This window comes from Haliotis cracherodii, unplaced genomic scaffold (assembly GCF_022045235.1).
Source record: "Haliotis cracherodii isolate W230 unplaced genomic scaffold, xgHalCrac1.p SCAF_2, whole genome shotgun sequence".
Taxonomy (NCBI): Eukaryota; Metazoa; Mollusca; class Gastropoda; order Lepetellida; family Haliotidae; genus Haliotis; species Haliotis cracherodii.
In genome coordinates, this window is record NW_027266275.1 from 23,063,810 (window position 1) to 23,084,610 (window position 20,801).

Consider the following 20,801-nt stretch of genomic DNA (forward strand, 5'->3'; position numbering starts at 1 on the left):
GTATGACGCGCCCGGGGATCGAACCCTGGACCTTCCGCTCTCCGGGTGGACGCTCTACCACTGGACCACGGAGGCGGTTTATAATAATAGACAAACAACAAGTTCACATACATGCATACATTTGTTTGTTTACTGAAGAACTTCGCCTCACCTATGATAGTGCCATGTATATTTTTTAACATGGAGAACATGATAAGTTGTAGCAGTATCATGAGGGGGTATACATGGTTTCATGCGTCCCACGTTAGGTTTCATACCACGAGCTGGAGCGAGTGATATAGAACCTAACAAGGGATGGATAAAACCCCATGTACCCCGACGGATACTGCGACAACGAATTTATCTTACTGACATGTTCAATCTGCCATTGTAAAAGAATTAAAACACACTGAAAGTTGATAGAAAGCAGCTGTTTGACTGAACTGCGGTTAATTTGTGCACTGTCACAGTACTTTCGTTGTGTGCAGCTTTTGCTTCGAAGCAGGGCATGAGGGGCTTATTCTCCCGCTGAGAAATCCATTTACAGTCTGTTTTATTCGTGGTGAGGTATAAGGGATCTATTTTCCTGCTGAGAAATCCATTTGCATGCTGTTTTCTTCATGGAGAGGTATAAGGGATTTATTCTCCTGCTCAAAACTATATTTGCTTCCCAGGCACAGTATTTTATCAAGATTACAAGAACCATTCAGATCTCAACATTCTGACATGGAGGTATCATTAAGAGCTTTAACAACGCTATCCCAAACATAGACCTCCTCTCTTATAGCACACAGCAATACTGATGTATCACAACAATATCATCATACTCACCTACACACTCTGAATGTGATGTGGTGCCTGTGTTCAATGTGACTTGACCAAGAGGGCAAAGTCTGCAGGACAAGGCGCCAGTGATGTTCTGGTATGTTCCTATAGGGCACGGCTCACAGTTCCCACTGGTGATGTTGTAGAATTCCCCTATAGTGCAGTTAGCTACGGAAGAAAGATTCATGGAATCATACTAAAGCAGCATTCAAGTGTGATGCGGCAGCTTTGGGAACCTTAGTCATGAAGACTAGTATAAACCTGATTTCACTAGTTCTCACGAGTTTTGGACTGAAAAGAACGGACAGAAAATGTACGCAGAGTAAATCTTTTTGTCTCATTCAAGAAGGACTAGCTACATTTTGTAGCAAACTTTAAGAATTGAGAACTTTTTTCAGAATTATTGCCTTCAAATGCTACTATATCCATGAGGACTACCATCATTGAGGATTTACTGGTCCTCAGCACAATTTAGTAGTCTCCGGCTAGCAGACTAGTGTGAATTTCAAAGTCTGTGCAGGTGACTTTTACTGCACCAATTGCACATCTAACATTTCCCTGCACTACACCTGTCTCATCTTTTACTCAAATGTTTGGCTAAAAGTTGCAGCTGACATGTATTTGCCTTCAACAATGCTGTGAGCAAAGATTTTAAGAATATGGTCAAGGGGAGGTAACTCTAAGATACTTCGTCAGGAATATTCTTTTGTGTGTTGTTATGGTAACTTTGTTATCACCTCTATACTTGTAAAACACAGAAGCTGGTGGTCATTGTAGATCAATGTATTTCCTACATAATTTGTCAATGTTATGCAGCCTGATTTTGTCAGACACTCTATCCCATAAGCGATTAGAGCTGTCATACAGCAAGGAACAGCATTCAGTCTTTGGTAGCCTTGCTCTAAGGCTGTACTGAATGAGAAGTCCATGGGTGTATTGTACCGGGTAATTCCATCCTTGTAATAGGCAAGTCTAGACATGTGAACAGTACAATCTAAGGACGCATTCTATTTTAGGGACAGCTTGTTCTTATTAATGTAATCAAGAAAGTATGATTTGAACTGATAATTATTGCCTTAGAGACTTGTGCAAGTCTACAGTAGAAATGTACTTCTTGTAGATATTGTTTCATAGATCATTAGGCAGTAATAATTTTGAGAATATGTCTCTATGAATTTACAGCCAGATATAAACATGGCATGCTTCATATATTCGTTCTTTGTGTCGTTTTGCACTTCCATTGATATGCAGAATGAGAGACATGGTACTGATGTACACTCTCTGCAAGAATACTCGATACATTGAAGCATGTGAAATCAGGTAAATAGGAATGAATGAGTTTTTCTGAAATTTTAGATAATTTTATGAAAACATCAAGTCTTAAACTTGTGTGGGTTAGACAAATATATTAAAAATCACAGAAATATTTGCTTAATCAACATCACTATATCTTATGCTAAAGTGAGAATAAATACAAATTTGTATTAGTCTTTTGTTATGTTGCCTAAACACACATAGAAACAAGGCTATAGTCATCTGTGATTATATGGTGTCTCTGGACATTTTACTAGTGCTTCAAATATTTCCTGCCGCTGATAATTACTACTAATACAATTACAACATTCTCTACTGCCACATAACAATATGTTCTTGCCATATAATTTCTAAAGTTGCTTCCATGTCTGTCTACGGACAAAAATAAAAGATTTGCTCAGTTTTAGTCCGGGCCCTAAAACCTCGATCCACTCGATGAATACACTTGTCGATTTGTGTATGTGTATGTCAGTGTGACTGTCTTTCATTATCACAAGGAAAGTTCATAACAAAACTACACCTATGTGATGAAGTGACAAACTAAACTATAGAACAAGGCCGATAAATCTCCACCACTTACTGATGCAATCTGCTGAATCTGTGGTGCCAACAGACGGAGTTGTCTGCCCTAGACCACATGACTGACATGTGACCTGTCCAAATAGTGGTTGGTATTCCCCCATGGGACAGTTGACACACCTGTTGATTGGTGCACTGTGATAGGTGCCTGGTCCACACGTATCTGTACAATACCAACAGAGTGAGTGAGTGAAAAAATAAAAAATAACTTCTAGTACTTGAAAAGGCAAAAGTCAACTTTTTTTTTCAATAGGTGACCCTTTCCTTAAATCTTCACAAGTCAAAATAATAATGATAAGCTCTTTTGAAATACATCTAGAGTTTTTATGTTTTCCTGTGTTTTTTTATATTAATTATATCAACACTCATCAATAGATAAAAAACAAGTAGTTTTCCTACATAAATCAAATTTTGTTGATGTCTGTAAAGATTCTAGCTCTATGTATGCCAAATTACAGTATTTATGAATGAATTACTCTATAAAGTTGACCTTGTAAAAGTGTTCCAGTAATACAAAACAGTATTACACTGAGTCTACATTGGTACAGTGACTCACAGCAAAATTCATCCACTTCAACTTGGCCTGACTCGCAGAGTAGTACCACATCAACTCTGAAGGCACTGGGCTCCGGCTCTGCCCCGGGCACGGAGACCTACAAGGAGAGGAAAACAACATCATGAAGTCACAACAACACTGAAGGCACTGGCTACTGGCAGGGAGACCTACAAGGAGAGGGAAACAACATCATGCAGACACATTAACACTGAAGGCTCTGGCTCCTGGCAGGGAAACCTACAAGGAGAGGGAAACAACATCATGCAGACACAACAACACTGAAGGCACTGGCTACTGGCAGGGAGACCTACAAGGAGAGGGAAACAACATCTTGCAGTCACAACAACACTGAAGGCACTGGCTACTGGCAGGGAGACCTACAAGGAGAGGGAAACAACATCATGCAGACACAACAACACTGAAGGCACTGGCTACTGGCAGGGAGACCTACAAGGAGAGGGAAACAACATCTTGCAGTCACAACAACACTGAAGGCACTGGCTACTGGCAGGGAGACCTACAAGGAGAGGGAAACAACATCATGCAGACACAACAACACTGAAGGCACTGGCTACTGGCAGGGAGACCTACAAGGAGAGGGAAACAACATCTTGCAGTCACAACAACACTGAAGGCACTGGCTACTGGCAGGGAGACCTACAAGGAGAGGGAAACAACATCATGCAGACACAACAACACTGAAGGCTCTGGCTACTGGCAGGGAGGCCTACAAGGAGAAGGAAACAACATCATGCAGACACAACAACACTGAAGGCACTGGCTACTGGCAGGGAGACCTACAAGGAGAGGGAAACAACATCTTGCAGTCACAAAAGTCAGCACATTTCACAGGTAAAAGACACTTTTACGCGACTTAATTCAAAACCAGTTTGTTATCAAACAAATGTTCCATCTGGCTATCGTGTTGACAAAAATCAATGTAGGTTCAACCCTTACAGACTAGTTTAGATAACAGCTCTGTTGTGGGGGAGCAATAAGGGTCTCACTTACAGCATAGTTAAACTTGCCATTGTCCAGCACTGCTCTCGTAAGGATTTCTCTTGGGGACAGAGATTCAGCCGAAGTGTTCAGCACAGCACTGAAGACAAGAGACAAAAACTCAGATCTGGGTTAAGCATGGGGTATTAAGTCCTGTTTGGAGGACCATCTTGGTGTTTTCTCCCTGCCATTAAATAAATAAAATGCTGTTCAAAGTTAAGTTACCCCACTCAAGTTACCTCACTTGCTATTGTAAGCATCCTACTGATACACCTTAGGCATTTGTTTGTATGTTAAATCCTCACTGCATACCAATGTTTGCAACTTATTTGTACTTCCATACGGTTGTTGCTTGTTACTGACATCGTTTCATAATGCACCAAATTCCACACCATTATTATTACCCCTATCAGTGGATCAGTTTGCACTCGATTTTCATTCTCAGCTCCCTTGGGAGAATACAACCGAGGTGCCTTGGATAACATTCACATTACAATCTCATCCTACCAGGTATCCACTCACTGCTGGGTTTACGACAGTCACCAATATCAATGAGGCCTGTAAATATCTGAGTCAGTACAAGCGAAAACAGAGTTTGTTTGTGACTCATGCAATTGGGATACAATGACATGCATCAACCAAGCCAGCAAGCCTGACCACCTGATCCCGTTAGTCACCTCTTACGACAAACATAAGAGGCAACTAACGGAATCGGGTGATCAGGCTTGCTGATTTGGTTGGTGCATGTCATTATATGCAAGGAAAGACTGAGCAGCATCCAATGCTATCATGGTTTGATGACACACGATCAACCACGTCACTGATAGTGACCACCTGATTCGCCTCTTACTTACAGGTATAGGTGCCTGTGGACAACACTATGACCTGAATCAGAAAATTTGTCTTGAGACCCACCAAAAGCTGAACAGTGTCATGTTTCTGTAAGTTAACTGAACAGGAGCCCCAGTTTTGGCGGAGGGCTAAAAATGTTGTTCAGCTCACCTGACATTGGGAAATTTGACCTGAACATTGTAAGATGGGAGTGCGCATGTGATGTTGCTGGTGATGGAGGTGCATCCAGAGTCCTCACAGAAGGCGTTGTTCCATGTGGTGTCCAGCGCCTTCACACTGTCTTGGACCCTGGACTCCAGGAGCAGCTGGACAGAGCTGCAGGAGCTCACTGTGATGCGGTACTGAAGATTCATTGTCACCACCTGCTGGGCACGACCTGTCAGCTCTGGAAACAACACGGTTATTGTAGTGCAAAATGTTTCCGTAAGAAAACAATGGCCTTGATCAGTGTATGGATCAGTTTCTAAAGTTCACTGGGCTGGAAGTCTCATCATATTTTACAAGCATTGCTTAATGGCTACAGTCTACATATTTTGTGTTAACCTGAATGTGGTTTGTGTCTTTTGAGACCATTACGCTAAACAACGTGAAAGCTAATTAGCTGCTTAGTACCACAAGTATTTTTTAAATACTTATGGGAAGGTTTTTAGACTTTTACAAGCATCACTAATAGCACATGCACATTTTTATCAACATTGACCACTCTTATCAACGAGTGTTGATATATTTGATAGCAAAAGACACAAAGGTGAGATTTTATTTATCATTCAACATCATTTTTCCAAATTTTTCAGTTTGTAGATATAGAGAATCTCACCCGAGTGTCTTTTGCTATCAAACATATATCAACACTTGTTGATAAAAGTGTACAAACTTCTCTGCAAGCCTCGGAGTTTTTCCACTTTTATCAACTCGTGTTGATATATTTGATAGCAAAAGACACTCGGGTGAGATTCTCTATATATACCAGTCATAATCAGTATACAGCAATAACCCAGTGTCCTACTCTGCATACGTTTCCGATGAACTACAAAATGAAAACAAATGACAACAGACTTTGACATTAAGTGATGCCTGAGCTGACTTGATGATTCGTAGAAATAAATATGCATTGACTCATGCATCAAATGATAGATTCATTATTAAGCACCACATACACCTGTGTATGGGTAGATCCGGGGTGTATTTCCTTACCTCCACAGGGGGGGTAGAGTCCATCGGTGTCAGCTAGAGAGGCCCAGCTACCCCCAGGGCCACAGGTGTAGTAGTTGGGCACGGCCTGCACCAGTCCATGGGTGGGGGCGGGGCAGGAGGGGGTGCATGCTGTGAATGGCCATGTTCCATTACTGGCTTCACACACATTGTCTCCCCCACCACGAGGACTGGCCTGAGCCGGACACGACTCACCTAGAAAGAAGAAACAGAATAATCATCACACATACCCATTATCAAATAAACATACTTCCAATCTGGGTTGTTTCTATCTTTGAATTTTTTTAACTTTTGTGTATGCGCATTCCTATGCAACAAGCGAAACAAACTGACCATATTATGTCATCCACTGACCTATAACCATGGACCCACATAACACAGAGGCTGTGCAATAACCAAAGTACTTAACATTTTCAAAGACAGGAAACATCAAATCCTGTTATAACCCTCCAACATTTCATTGAAACATCATTATTAAACTACGACTTAGTTTGGTTTGTTTATTGTTTAATGCAGCACTCAGCAATATTCAAGCCATATGACGGCGGTCTGTAAATAATCAAATCTGGACCAGGCAATTCTGTGACTGACATCATGAGAATCGATCCACGCAATTGGGATACGATGACATGTATCAACCAAGTCAGCGAGTCTAACCACCCGATCCCATTAGTCCCCTAATATGACAAGCATAGTGGCCTTTTACGGCAAGCAGGGGTGCTGAAGACCTATTTTCCCCCGGATCTTCACGGGTCCTATGACTTAGTGACACAGGAAAGAAGGCACTTGTTGTTTGAAGTAACTTCTAAGTCTATGTTGCATGGTTCCATAATTTACACTCATGTGACTATTGATTTATGCCGTATCAGCAGATTTACAGCTATTCACGGAAAATTCATACTGCTGACGGGGTTGAAATAGAACAACTTAGTGCACAACAACAGTAAGGATTCAAATTGTGTAATGAACACACAAACACTTAAGCAGACATCTAGAAGATAAAAGGGGGCACGGGTGGCCCAGTCGTCTAAGGCGCCGTGATTCGCTTTGAAGAGTTGCGTCCCTTGGGCACGCCAGAAACCTATGATTGTGGGTTCGAATCCCGGTTCGCCCCGATTATGTTTCTTGGTTTGTCAGCACCATACCCGTGCTCGTGGGTTTCAGCAAAGTGGTAAACGTCTGAGACCTGCATCACTTCGGGCTTTCCTCCCACATTAAGCTGACACGCCGCAATATAACTGGAATACTGTTAAAAGCGGCGTTAAACCAAACTCACTCACTCACTCACTAGAAGATAAAAAGTCCTACATAGTCTGTGACACATGTCCATGTGGGAGAAGTCAGATGTAGTATTGATGTAAGACACCGGTGCCTACATAGTCTGTGACATATGTCCATGTGGGAGAAGTCAGATGTAGTATTGATGTAAGACACTTCTGCTGCTACTTACTGTTGACAAACACCATGAAGGAACACAGGGCCACGTTCCCCGCCGCATCTCGAGCTTCACACACCACCATGTGGGACCCAGTTGAAAGTGCAACACCTTTGTGATATTGAAAGAAATTAAACAGACTTTGAACAATCTCATTAAACCAATACAAAAGCAGTTTGGAAATCTTAAGAGTTGGAAATCTAGAATCAACTTTTGATGAGCCATTTCACAACTGTTATAAAATCCTGATGACATCTACTTCATATAAAGCTTAAAATGAGTCAGTTCAATGACAACACTGAATAGTGACCTATTTCTGAGTTTCTGGTCATATCCTCGGCATGTACTACACATGTATACTTTCTATCAGATCTGGTCCTGTATCCTCTCCATCAATATCTATTCATCTTCGAATGAGAAGATTTCTGTATTTTCATAGTGACATGGGCACTTGCACAACACCTCAAAACATATGTACATAGGATATCGCCGATATAAGTTCTTGATGTTTTATCATCTGAAGCATTATTCTTTATCACTACCAAATACCAAAGTTGGAGGAATCTAACCCACCAATTACTATCCATTGACCGCATTGTGAAAAAACATACAAGTAAGCTGGACAGCTTCTCGACCATCTTCCCGAGGCAAGGGAGTTAACTGACTATAAAAGTCCAATCTCCACCCTTGCTGAACTAAGCTGAAATTTCAAGTGGCTAATATTACGAGTTACGTCGCTTCTATGTCCCTCCTATTCTAGACGATCTGGTCGATAATCAAGATCTATTTTGTAATAAAACGGGTCTGACCTCCGGGTGTACATCAAGTCACTTGAGCACCTTGATTAAAAACATGCACACATTTGGAACATGCCCAGTTGATGGTACATACGCTTTGCAAGTCCTCCAATCGACTGAAATCTGCACAGCAGTCTCCATGTTGTTTTCAAAACAGATGTCCATTTTGTTACGCAATTTTGATTGGACTCGTTAGTTGGCTTTCCAACCTTGTTCGACAAGTGTGGAACTGAACTTTTGATAGTCAGTTAACTCCCTTGCCTCAGGAAAATGCTTCTATACAGATCATGGCGTCATCATGTTCGATTGTAAGTCACTTGCCTGTCACATGATAATTGATCCTGCTTATGCTTTGAGTTATAATACTGATGGCATAAATACTAGTAGGTGGCAATGCATCAATACTTGTATGGTGGAGATGCATCGATACTTGTATGGTGGAGATGCATAAATACTTGTAGGTGGAGATGTATAAATACTTGTATGGTGGGGATGCATCAATACTTATTTGACCTGTTCTGTACTGTTAAAGTACCTGGTCTGTAGTTGGACATGTATGACTCGGCTCCACTGAATCGAGGGTCCTCCCAGTAAACCTGCACAGTTCCAGATGGGGCCGGCACAAACTGGTTCTCAGGACAAAATACCATCTTCACAGGAGAAGAATCTGTAGAAATAAAAAAAAATCAGACATAAATGAACTATCAGGGGTCATATGTTTACTTTGACAGGGATACTCATAAACTTATAATAAAAAACAATCTGGTTGACTGTCTCATTCAATCTTTACAAAAAAAGCAGTAGGTCTGGCATTAATGATGTCGATTGACTTGAATGAATCCTAAAGGGAACTTCTTTGCGTGAAACAAAATAAGGTCTGAAGTGATGAATGATTTCCGAGAGAAGTAACAAGCCAATCAAGTCTCATGAGAAATAACGAGATTTTTGCAGTATTGTATGTACCATATGATAAGGGGCTGGATTTTTTTATATTTCGTGTTCTGGGGGCCTGAAAATTGTGAGAAAAAACAATATTGTTTCAGGAAATAACTGAATGAACCAAAAACTGAGTTGAACGTCACAAATTGTTCTTAAAAGAAAAAAAGAGTGTAGTCTTAAAGATGTGTCTGTAACAAAAGTACTATGAGTGAATGCTATTGCCAGCTGATGAAACAAGCCATATTAGTTGCATAGAACTGTCAAGTTCTATGGTGCTGACCTCTGATGGGAGTCCGACATGATGCATCCCCATTCGGACACAGCTTTGCCGTGGAGGGTCGGGCTATGAGGGTAGATCCACGAGTGTTAAGCTCCGTCCACCTCATCACTAACCCCGGTGAAAGCGCTGCCATTGGTCGACCGTCCAGCCCAGCTGCTTCAGATGCAAAGTCCAGATGTCGACTGTACAGGTTGACTTGTGACACACAGCCATGGAAGGGCACGGAGGAGTTCACAGGGGCAGTGGCGGAGGGCGGGGACGGGTGGGCACCCACAGAGATCCACAGTCTGGAGAAACATTGCCCACACACTTATATACATAGCATACAGACAACTTATCAATATTTGTGACCAACCACGAGATAAGGGACCTTATGGGTGAAAAATCACATTTTGACTTTCATTATATTTTAAAACTACAGTATCATTGGAACACAAAAATACAATACACAAGCTTCAATTCATATTTATTACAGAGATACATGACATCACACATGGCAATTTTCACTGAAGTAAGTCAACGTCAAATGTCTTTATGACGTCATGAGGTCCCTTTTCTCCTGGTTGGTCACATATGTTGAACTAATCCCTGACCAGTTCTACTTTTTGCTTTGTCACAACTGACCTCATTATCAAATGTGACCTGTTCATAACGTGGAAATATCCATACCAAAGCGTTGTCAAAATCCATTGATATCTGTCAAAGTTATAAACCAATAGCCATCGCAGAAAGGCAGATAGAAGACAGACAATAAGATGTTTGAGAGGCAATCAATGTCCAATTAAAGAATACCATATACCTGACAATATATTTTTTAAATTATCTGGTTAAATACATAAATTAAAAAGAGTTCTCCCTCCTCTGCAGCATACCTTGGTGGAAGGGGTTGTCCTGCAGCGTAGTCTGCCTGGTGACGGTGTCTGATGCTGTCCATGATGAGGCTGAGTTCACCCCGGGTGTTGTCCCAGGTGACGATAACCATGTGCCAGGTACCATCGTTCACGGAGATGATGTCTAGGAAGGGCAGGAGCATCTGGGTGTTGCCAAGGTAACTGTAGACTCCAACTTCACTGATGTAGAACAAGGGTCTTGTGGACGTCATTCCACCTCCAGATCTACATATAAAATAATGACTCTTCTCTAACTGTCCTAATTACAAAGTCTGTGGCAGCCACATTGTAATTCAAATCAACAAATTTGAGTCACTGTTGGTTACTAAGGATTATCAATTTGTCATCAGTTTAGCTCATGATGACGTGTTCTGAAGATCTGGATGAGACTCGCTGACTTGGTTGATGCATGTCATTATATCCCAATTACGTGGATCGATGCTCATGATATCAATCACCTGACTGTCCGGTCCAGACTCAGTTATTTACAGACCAACCTCACATAGCTGGAATATTGCTAAATGCGGCGTTAAACAACAAACAAACAAACAAACAAACAAAACAAAACAAATGCTATGTCGTTTAGAGCACTGCTTTGTTTGTTGTTTAACAATGTAGCGAACAAAGCTCAAGCTTTATCACAGTGACCGTAATACTTCAAGTCTACACAAGACAAACCGGTGATTGATAATATGAGCAATATTCCATGCCACAGGGGTAGATGACAATCAAGTCACCAACCCTTACCACCACCTCAATTTAGACACCTTTTACAAGCCTAGGTTACTGGTGACAATCATACCATGGAATCTTCACTGTCACACTACTATGTCTCCATCAGACAACGAAACAAAGATACAAAGTGATTCATTCTTTGCAAATAATATTTTTTTTATTTCCTGTTTATTTATTCTACATTTATTCTTTTATTGTAATAATGCTCCCTCTGGACACAGTTCGAAAACTGTTAGAAGCCAGGTTACAATTCAACCAGATAAAAAGAGTACTCATAGGATCCATAATACCAAATTCTGAACCTGTTAATTGTTAATAACTAAAAATACTACTTTACGTGCATGGACACAGCTAATATGTATGGGTATAAGAATCACTTCAAGGTTTTGTCAAGTTGTCATCTCTTTGTAAAGCAGTGAGCTGTGCAAACTGCATAAAATTAACTGAAAAAAATGTTTTCTGTATTTACCTTGGTGATAAACCGAATGGAAATAAATAAAATGATGAGTGAGTGTGTTAGGTTTAACGCCGATTTGAACTGTATTCCAGTGATATCACTGCTTGAAGAGGCTACACCATTTATCAACTTGTGTTGATATATTTGATTATCAAAGAACATAAGGGTGAGATTCTATTTATCATCCAAAACATTCTTCCACATTTTTCAGGTTGAAAACAGTCATAATTCGGGTACAAAGTACAAGAGTGTGTTGCAAAGTGCCAATCACTTGCAAGCCATGTACAGAGATTCGCCTTACAATGGTGCGCTAATTTTCAGCTGCTTGCAAGCACAACAATCGCACACTGGGGTTGCTTTGTTCTCAAACCAAAATGGCAAAATGAGTTTGACAGCTGGAGAAAAAATTCTTGACTGGATCAACTGGGAAATTGGGAAAGGCAGCTAACACACCCATCATCCTCAGTCTGCTCCACATGTTCAAAGTAATCATAAATGCATCGGCTAGTCATCGAGCCTGTTCTATTACTTTTATCCGGGCAAGGCAACCAAGCGGTAGTTGTGCCACCATTTTGGAAGCGTGTGCATGCGCTTCAAGTTGTTGCAGACACAGAAGAGAGTTTTGCTTACTCTAAGTGATTTGTGGCTTGCAACGCGCTTCAGAAAACCAGTGGCAGAGAGATTAGTGATGTCATTTGATTGTGACATCATGATAACTGATGACATCACAATGGTCAACAACTCCTTGTGATACAATTTCATTGTAGTTTTATTAATCTCACTCTAGTGATATCTCCTGTGGAAGCCAGGTTTGGAGTGAGTGAGTGAGTGAGTGAGTGAGTGAGTGAGTGAGTGAGTGAGTTTTGTTTAAGGTCGCTTTTAACATTATTCCAGTTATATCACGCCGTTAATGTGTGAGGAAAGCCTGAAGTGATGCAGGTCTCAGACGTTTACCACTTCGGTGAAACCCACGAGCACTGGTTTGGATGGTGCTGCCAAACCTAGAAGCATAATCGGGGCGAACCGGGATTTGAACCCACAATCATAGGTTTCTGGCATGCCCAAGGGATGCAACTCTGCACAGCAAATCGCTGCACCTCAGACGACTGTGCCACCCGTGCCCCACCAGTTGTGGAACACAAGTGTATTAGTTTGATTATCAGTTATTATTATTACTCACATGTCCTCATAAAGACTGAAGAATGTTCCAAGGCCACCAACTTTGGTGTACTTGACCCAAAGCGTGATGCTGAAGCCTCCATTGTTGTCATAGGTGATGGGGATGGAGTACGGTAGAGCAGCACTTCCGTGTGTCACAGACGGATTGAAACACATGTCGTAGTTTATGTCTGTGTCTGGAAGAACAGCCATGAGAGTGATTGCAATGCATTTAACATACTTTGAACAGTATGACATGACGAAAAGATGCCAACCATAGTAAAGTTCCATTTTATAATGTACATATAGCCCTGACAGACCACACATGGGTCATACCTGCCACAAACCTGGGATCTGATACATGATCAGCGAATCCTGGCAACTAAGGGACACAACTCTGTACAGCAAATTGTGTCATCCTAGAGCATCTTGCTACTCCGCCTTGTATTTCACAGTCAGACAGTGAGTCTGTAACTCACAATAACTGCCCACCTTAATCTAGGGAAGTCGTAACTACACACTACATACAGGAAACTACGGTTTCTGCGAACACAAAGTGACCAGTATATAAATGTAGTTTGTTATGTGCACATATACAGCATATATAATAGAATATGGACAGGACCAAAAAAAAAGTTTGTTATATCCGTCAGTTGGTTATGAGGGTGTTTGTAATAGATGTAGTTTACTGTAATTTCAAACCTTGACCAAGGAGCACCTTTAGGACATCACATTGGAATCAATCTCATTAAAATCAGATCTTAGTTCTCACTATGCTAAACAAAGATCTGAGGACATCCTATTAAGGGTCACGTCAGAACGACCTTTCATCCAACCAATCAGATCGTCGCTTACCAGATCATGAAAGTGACAGTCGGAATGTGTTTTCTAATCATGCAACACAGGGTATTCCGAACGACAGTTATGGGTTTTATGATTATACCCATACAATATAGGTCATCTATAAGCCATTCCATAATGTTCTTCTTATCAGTTTTAATTTTTTTAATCGAGAATACGTCAAAATATGTTTCGAAGCAAAATCGCCAGTTTGAAACTAGTGTCGTAAAGCTCGAGAAAGCTGCCTTCTGATTGGCTAATGTCAATTTCTTGTCAGTCATTTCATTGGTCGGTCAAAATTCGCAGAAGGTCGTTCTGACGTGACCCGTAATGTGGTAGCGAAAACTAAGATCTGATTTTAATGAGATTGCATTGGAATGAGGCCCAGGGGAGTTCCTACACACAGGTATATTACAGTCTTACCTGTGTTACATGTAGGAGGCAGTTTCCCCACCGGACAACGACAGAAGTATTGGTTCACACCATCCAGGCAGGTTGCAGGGGACACGCAGGGGTTAGCTGCACAGTCATTGGTGTTTGTCTCACACCGACTGCCCTCATACCCTACAAGCAACACTCTGTCATGATGACTCCAACATGGAACATTTTCATATGAGACTGGATATATGCACATGATTTACTTTATTTTATCAAAAGCATTTATTTTATAGGTTTGCAAATAAACTGTCTGAAAATGATACATGTTACTTTGAAAATGAACATTTTAATTTCTGTTTCTATCAGAAATAACTAAAATTTAATGTGTCAGTCATTTGTTAAATTTCCATTGACAAATCTTGGATACATTTTACTAGGTTCACATATTGTCTGACCCTATTTTTTACTATTGTAAAATAAGAAAAATGATTGAAAAGAGTCTTTTTCCTTTGAGTTTTTCCTTTTCCAAACAAATGTAAGAAATAAAGTATTGATGTGGGATGGAACATTACTCAATGGCTTGTCATTCACACCAAGCACCAAATATGTTTTACATTTACATTTCATTTCATCCATATTGCCTATAATTTTATGGGAAAACTCTAAAATTTTGAGTTTGCAATTTCATAAATATTTCATTTTCAACAAGCATGTGAATATGAATACAGACCTTGCACACAGGAACAAGAGATTGTGCCTGCATCTGACCGAGAACAGGTGCCCCCATTCTCACAGAGACTTGCGTCACACTGAGGGATGATCAGCTTGTTACACGATGTGCCTGAGGTTTCTGTGATGGTATAGGTAGGATACAGATGGCATTTTGACAGCAATTTGAGTTCCATTATTGACATTTGGAATCTTAAGATATGGAAAGTCTACGACTTGTCAGGGTCGTCACAAGAGACAAATGAAGCTGTCACATTGTACACATCCTTTATGTATCCAGGGCTTGTATTTCGATAAACTACACTGACCAATGAATCCATTCCCATGGGTAAGGGAGGTGGACATGAAGACTTACTTTCCATCAAAAAAGAATTTTGAGGGCTTTCTTTTGTGTGTCAGTCAGTTTGTCAATGTTTATTGCAAACTCTATCGTAACCAATGGGACTTGCCACCATAATTGCTGATATCGCCAACCCTACATTGAGTCTGGTTTGTTATTTGCATTGAGATTGGTCTGTTAGATAGAGCAGCGTAGCAAATCAAATCAGCTAATGAAAATCAAGGGCAGGTAATTTGAGAATGAGGGAACCACGGGAATGGATCCAGGGGTTGGTGTAAGTTTACCAGGATGATAACCTTGGAGATACAGAGGATGCATTATACAAACCATAGGCCTGGACCATCTCCTACAGCGTAGCCTAGGTGCCCAGAAGATAAAAAGATAGTTGCTATATTAGAGACTCAGAAATAAAACAAAATGACATGAAATGTAGATCAGCTTACCTGGTGGACACTGACAGGAGGCTGCTGTGCCGTTCTCAACACAGGCCGCGGGGTCAAGGCAGGGGTTGGCATCCCGACACAGGTCAAGGACAGTTTCACATCGAGCACCATGAGTAAGATCTGAACACCTGTTGTGGAGAAAAAGTCAAACTGTAGAAATGGATTCCATGAATTTGTGATATTGGTGTGACAGCCAGTAGGTCTGCCAGGCTGGCTGATGTGGAACATAGACACATTATGTTTACAGTGGATAAGATTTGGTTCAGCAGTAGAGGGGGTTGCACCAGCAGGAGTAGAGGGGGTTACAATCGGTTTCCACCAGCAGGAGTAGAAGGGGTTACACTCGCAGGAGTAGAGGGGTAGTACAAGCAGGAGTAGAGGGGGTTGCATTAGCAGGAGTAGAGGGGATAGCACCAGCAGGAGTAGAGGGGTACTACAAGCAGGAGTAGAGGGGGTTGCATTAGCAGTAGTAGAGGGGATAGCACCAGCAGGAGTAGAGGGGGTAGCACCAGCAGGAGTAGAGGGGGTAGCACCAGCAGGAGTAGAGGGGGGTTGCACCAGCAGGAGTAGAGGGGGTAGCACCAGCAGGAGTAGAGGGGTAGCACCAGCAGGAGTAGAGGGGGTTCCATCAGCAGGAGTAGAGGGGGTAGCACCAGCAGGAGTAGAGGGGGGTTGCACCAGCAGGAGTAGAGGGGGGTTGCACCAGCAGGAGTAGAGGGGTTGCACCAGCAGGAGTAGCGGGGGTAGCTCCAGCAGGAGTAGAAGGGGTAGCACCATCAGGAGTAGTGGGGGTGCACCAGCAGGAGTAGAGGGGGTAGCACCAGCAGGAGTAGAAGGGGTAGCACCATCAGGAGTAGTGGGGGTGCACCAGCAGGAGTAGAGGGGGTAACACCTGGCAGGAGTAGAGGGGATAGCACCAGCAGGAGTAGAGGGGGTTGCACCAGCAGGAGTAAAGAGGGTAGCACTAGCAGCAGTACAGGGGGTAGCACCAGCAGGAGTAGAGGGGGTTACACCAGCAGGAGTAGAGAGGGTAGCACCAGCAGGAGTAGAGGGGGTAGCACCAGCAGGAGTATAGGGGGTTACACCAGCAGGAGTAGAGAGGGTAGCACCAGCAGGAGCAGAGGGGGTAGCACCAGCAGGAGTAGAGCGGGTAGCACCAGCAGGAGTAGAAGGGGTAGCACCAGCAGGAGTAGTGGGGGTGCACCAGCAGGAGTAGAGGGGGTAGCACCAGCAGGAGTAGAGGGGGTTACAGGGGGTGGCACCAGCAGGAGTATAGGGGGTTACAGGGGTTACACCAGCAGGAGTAGAGGGGGTAGCATTAGCAGGAGTAGAGGGGGTTACAGGGGTTACACCAGCAGGAGTAGAGGGGGTAGCACCTGGCAGGAGTAGAGGGGGTTGCACCGGCAGGAGTAGAGGGGGTTGCACCAGCAGGAGTAGAGGGGGTTGCACCAGCAGGAGTAGAGGGGGTAGCACCAGCAGGAGTAGAGGGGTTGCACCAGCAGGAGTAGAGGGGGTAGCATTAGCAGGAGTAGAAGGGGTAGCACCAGCAGAAGTAGTGGGGGTAGTACAAGCAGGAGTAGAGAGAGTTGCACCAGCAGCAGTACAGGGGGTAGCACCAGCAGGAGTAGAGGGGGTAGCACCAGCAGGAGTAGAGGGGGTTGCACCAGCAGGAGTAGAGGGGTTGCACCAGCAGGAGTATAGGGGGTAGCACCAGCAGGAGTAGAAGGGGTAGCACAGAAGGAGTAGTGGGGGTGCACCAGCAGGAGTAGAGGGGGTTACAGGGGGTTACAGGGGGTAGCACCAGCAGGAGTAGAGAGGGTAGCACCAGCAGGAGTAGAGGGGGTTACAAGGGGGTAGCACCAGCAGGAGTAGAGGGGGTAGCACCAGCAGGAGTAGAGGGGGTTACAGGGGGTAGCACCAGCAGGAGTAGAGGGGGTAGCACCAGCAGGAGTAGAGGGGGTGCATTAGCAGGAGTAGAGGGGATAGCACCAGCAGAAGTAGTGGGGGTAGTACAAGCAGGAGTAGAGAGAGTTGCACCAGCAGCAGTAGAGGGGGTAGTACAAGTAGGAGTAGAGGGGGTTGCATTAGCAGGAGTAGAGGGGGTAGCACCAGCAGGAGTAGAGGGGGTTGCACCAGCAGGAGTAGAGAGGTTAGTACAAGCAGGCGTAGAGGGGGTTGCATTAGCAGGAGTAGAGGGGGTAGCACCAGCAGCAGTCGAGGGGGTAGTACAAGCAGGAGTAGAGGGGGTTGCATTAGCAGGAGTAGAGGGGGTAGCACCAGCAGCAGTAGAGGGGGAAGTACAAGCAGGAGTAGAGAGGGTAGCACCAGCAGGAGTAGAGAGGGTAGCACCAGCAGGTGTAGAGGGGGTAGCACCAGCAGCAGTAGAGGGGGTGCACCAGCAGGAGTAGAGGGGATTGCATTAGCAGGAGTAGAGGGGGTAGCACCAGCAGGAGTAGTGGGGGTAGTACAAGCAGGAGTAGAGGGGGTTGCACCAGCAGGAGTAGAGTAGTTACAGCAGATTACACCAGCTTGGCAACAATAGCTCAGCTTCATCAGCAATATCTTAGTTGGGCATGACACTTGTATTACAAGAAAAATGCCCAATTAACTGAAGATACACCCACTCCATCTCATTTCATTAACTGGTATAATCAAAATAATAAAATTAAGACCTTAACCGAATTTTACCTCAAAGTTTAGGTTCAATTCACCTCAAGAAATCCCTTGACAATTTAAGTATAATCATTGGCCTTAAAGATGAATTTGCTCAATATTCCAATATTATCAATATTCCGAAAGGCAACAATACAGAAACTTAACACAACAGTACCAGTATAACCTCTCCTGATGTTCCAGGTGTTGAACCTGGAGTCATGCTGACATAGTGGAAGCAGGTTCACATCCAAACCTTAACGTTATCTATTCCAGCCTTGATTCCTTAAGTGTGGGAGAATGAAATTGTGCCGATTCATGAATACTTGTCAGGATTGGGGATTTAGGTTTGGTGTTACAAGGTTATAAAGACTCCCCTGCATTACAGGCTACACATGGAGACCTAGCGGTGTGGTGGGAGTACTCCAGTGTGTTGGAGTGGGGGTGGTACCTGCAGTAGATGTCATTGAAGAGGCTGTGGCAAGGTGCTGCATTATCACAGGTGTTGTTCATTGCACACTGGTCAACGAGTGTCTCACAGTCCTTGCCTGTCCATCCTCTTGGGCAGATACATGTATAGTCGTTGATGCCATCTATGCACGTCCCAGACTGCTGACATGGGGCACTGATACAGTCATCAATGTTCATCTGTTTCAAAACATGCCAAACAGAGAGAGAAATGATCAAATAATATCTTGGTAATGCTGATATCACATTCTACAAGCATGGTGCTGATAAGGAAGAGAAATTATGGATGTAAACTTCTTTATTATAAAGAACACAGCAATTCAGAGTATTTACTTACTCCTTCATCAGAATGTGTGTTGATGTATTTATCATCATAGTGTTGATGTATTTATATTCCTGCAGGTGAATCTGTGGATGTTCAGATGAAGCAGGGTGCTTCACGGTACATGAACAAATCTAACATCAAATCAGTGAAAACATAATTTTCTTTATTACTTACAACAATATCTACAAAACTTCCTTTATTGTATGACAAATTGTCATGGCATAAATTTATATATTGTTCCCATTCAAATTTCCCATCTGGGACTATTGTCTCTATAAATTCATTTTACAGACTAACTGCAATGTCTATGTATGGTACGGGGAAATGGAAGCATGTGGTTCTTACTGAGCAGTTTGCATCCGTGTATCCCGGTTTACAGAAACAGGTGTAGCTGTTGATTCCATCAACACAACTATTCATGCCAGTTGGGTCACAAAACACACACTCATCTATGTTTTCAGCACAGGTATCACCTGGAACACAATGGTAAACATTTCGGCTTAAAAAAATAAATATTGGTTCTCAGGCAATGACTTTTTAAAATATAGTGCGGGAGGGTGGTGTTTTTTTGTAGTTGTTGCTTGTTCAAATTTGTATTGCTATTGCTCCTATTGCCGCTATGACCATAACAAGAGATGCACAGTAAAGCAAGGGAAGTTACTGCATTCTATATTGGATTGTATTGTTCTTTAGTATTAGGATTTCTTTTGATTTTGGGGGAAAATGGTATAAAAACGAAATGTGCGGCAGACTTCATGATGATGCGGGCGGCGCCTGAGAACCAAGACTATTATTATTTTTAACCTTAATGTAGCGGCCATAAAATTTCCGAGTCCCATGATGGGATTCGAACCACGGACCTTCTGACCGAGGTCGGACGCCTTGTCCACATGACCAAAGAGGTTAACACTGTCAGCAAGCTGACAATGTAAGGATGTCATCTGTGGGATGACTCCACGCCCTGCTACATACTCCCCTGTCAACAGAAGGCACGTCCCGGGCCGCATAGTAGGGTACTGAGGCTTATCTTGCTCAAAGTTAATATGAACGTGCTCAGCCCCACGTTGGGCACCAATGTTGCAGCCATAAAAGTTCCGAGTTCCGTGATGGGATTTGAACCACAGACCTTCTGATCAGAGGTCAGACATATGACCAAAGAGGTTAAGCTCCACAGCAAGCTGACAAGGTAATGATGTCTTCTGTGGGACGACTCCATGCCCTGCTACATTAACATCTTCCTGAAGCAATGAATGATGAAACTCTTTCCTCCTTCATCACTCTATGTTCCTATGATATTGAGATCCGGCACACGAAAGGTGGTCCATGTGTCAGCTTTGTTCTAGTATATCACTGTTGCTTGTAAATAATTGTGTCTTGACCAGGAAAACTAGTGACTAAAAGCATAAGCAATTATCAGCATCACTGGAGTACAATGACACACGATCAGCCAAGTCACAACCTGACCAACCAATTCCCAATTCAGTTGGTTCTCATAAACAAGTAGGTTTGGGGAATGTAATTCTGACATCAGGGTGATAACCATGATGTACTGGAGATCTATTCTGACCAGTATGAGGTGTTGGGGACCTATTCTGACCATGGGGAGACAAATATGAGGT

General features: G+C 42.9%; 1 protein-coding gene across 1 annotated transcript in view; it reads right to left on the bottom strand.

Moving 5' to 3' along the window:
* Positions 1-20,801, bottom strand: part of LOC139467523 (uncharacterized) — a 54,427-nt gene that overhangs the window by 28,777 nt on the left and 4,849 nt on the right. The window contains exons 3-16 of the mRNA XM_071249058.1: positions 19,528-19,655; positions 14,956-15,034; positions 14,271-14,411; positions 13,030-13,204; positions 10,640-10,882; positions 9,768-10,054; positions 9,084-9,215; positions 7,767-7,862; positions 6,299-6,511; positions 5,255-5,489; positions 4,265-4,352; positions 3,254-3,350; positions 2,699-2,860; positions 811-972 (exon numbers count right to left, since the gene is read on the bottom strand). Of these exons, the coding sequence (XP_071105159.1) occupies positions 811-972; positions 2,699-2,860; positions 3,254-3,350; positions 4,265-4,352; positions 5,255-5,489; positions 6,299-6,511; positions 7,767-7,862; positions 9,084-9,215; positions 9,768-10,054; positions 10,640-10,882; positions 13,030-13,204; positions 14,271-14,411; positions 14,956-15,034; positions 19,528-19,655 (2,238 nt within the window). The remainder of the gene's footprint in view (positions 1-810; positions 973-2,698; positions 2,861-3,253; positions 3,351-4,264; positions 4,353-5,254; positions 5,490-6,298; positions 6,512-7,766; positions 7,863-9,083; positions 9,216-9,767; positions 10,055-10,639; positions 10,883-13,029; positions 13,205-14,270; positions 14,412-14,955; positions 15,035-19,527; positions 19,656-20,801) is intronic.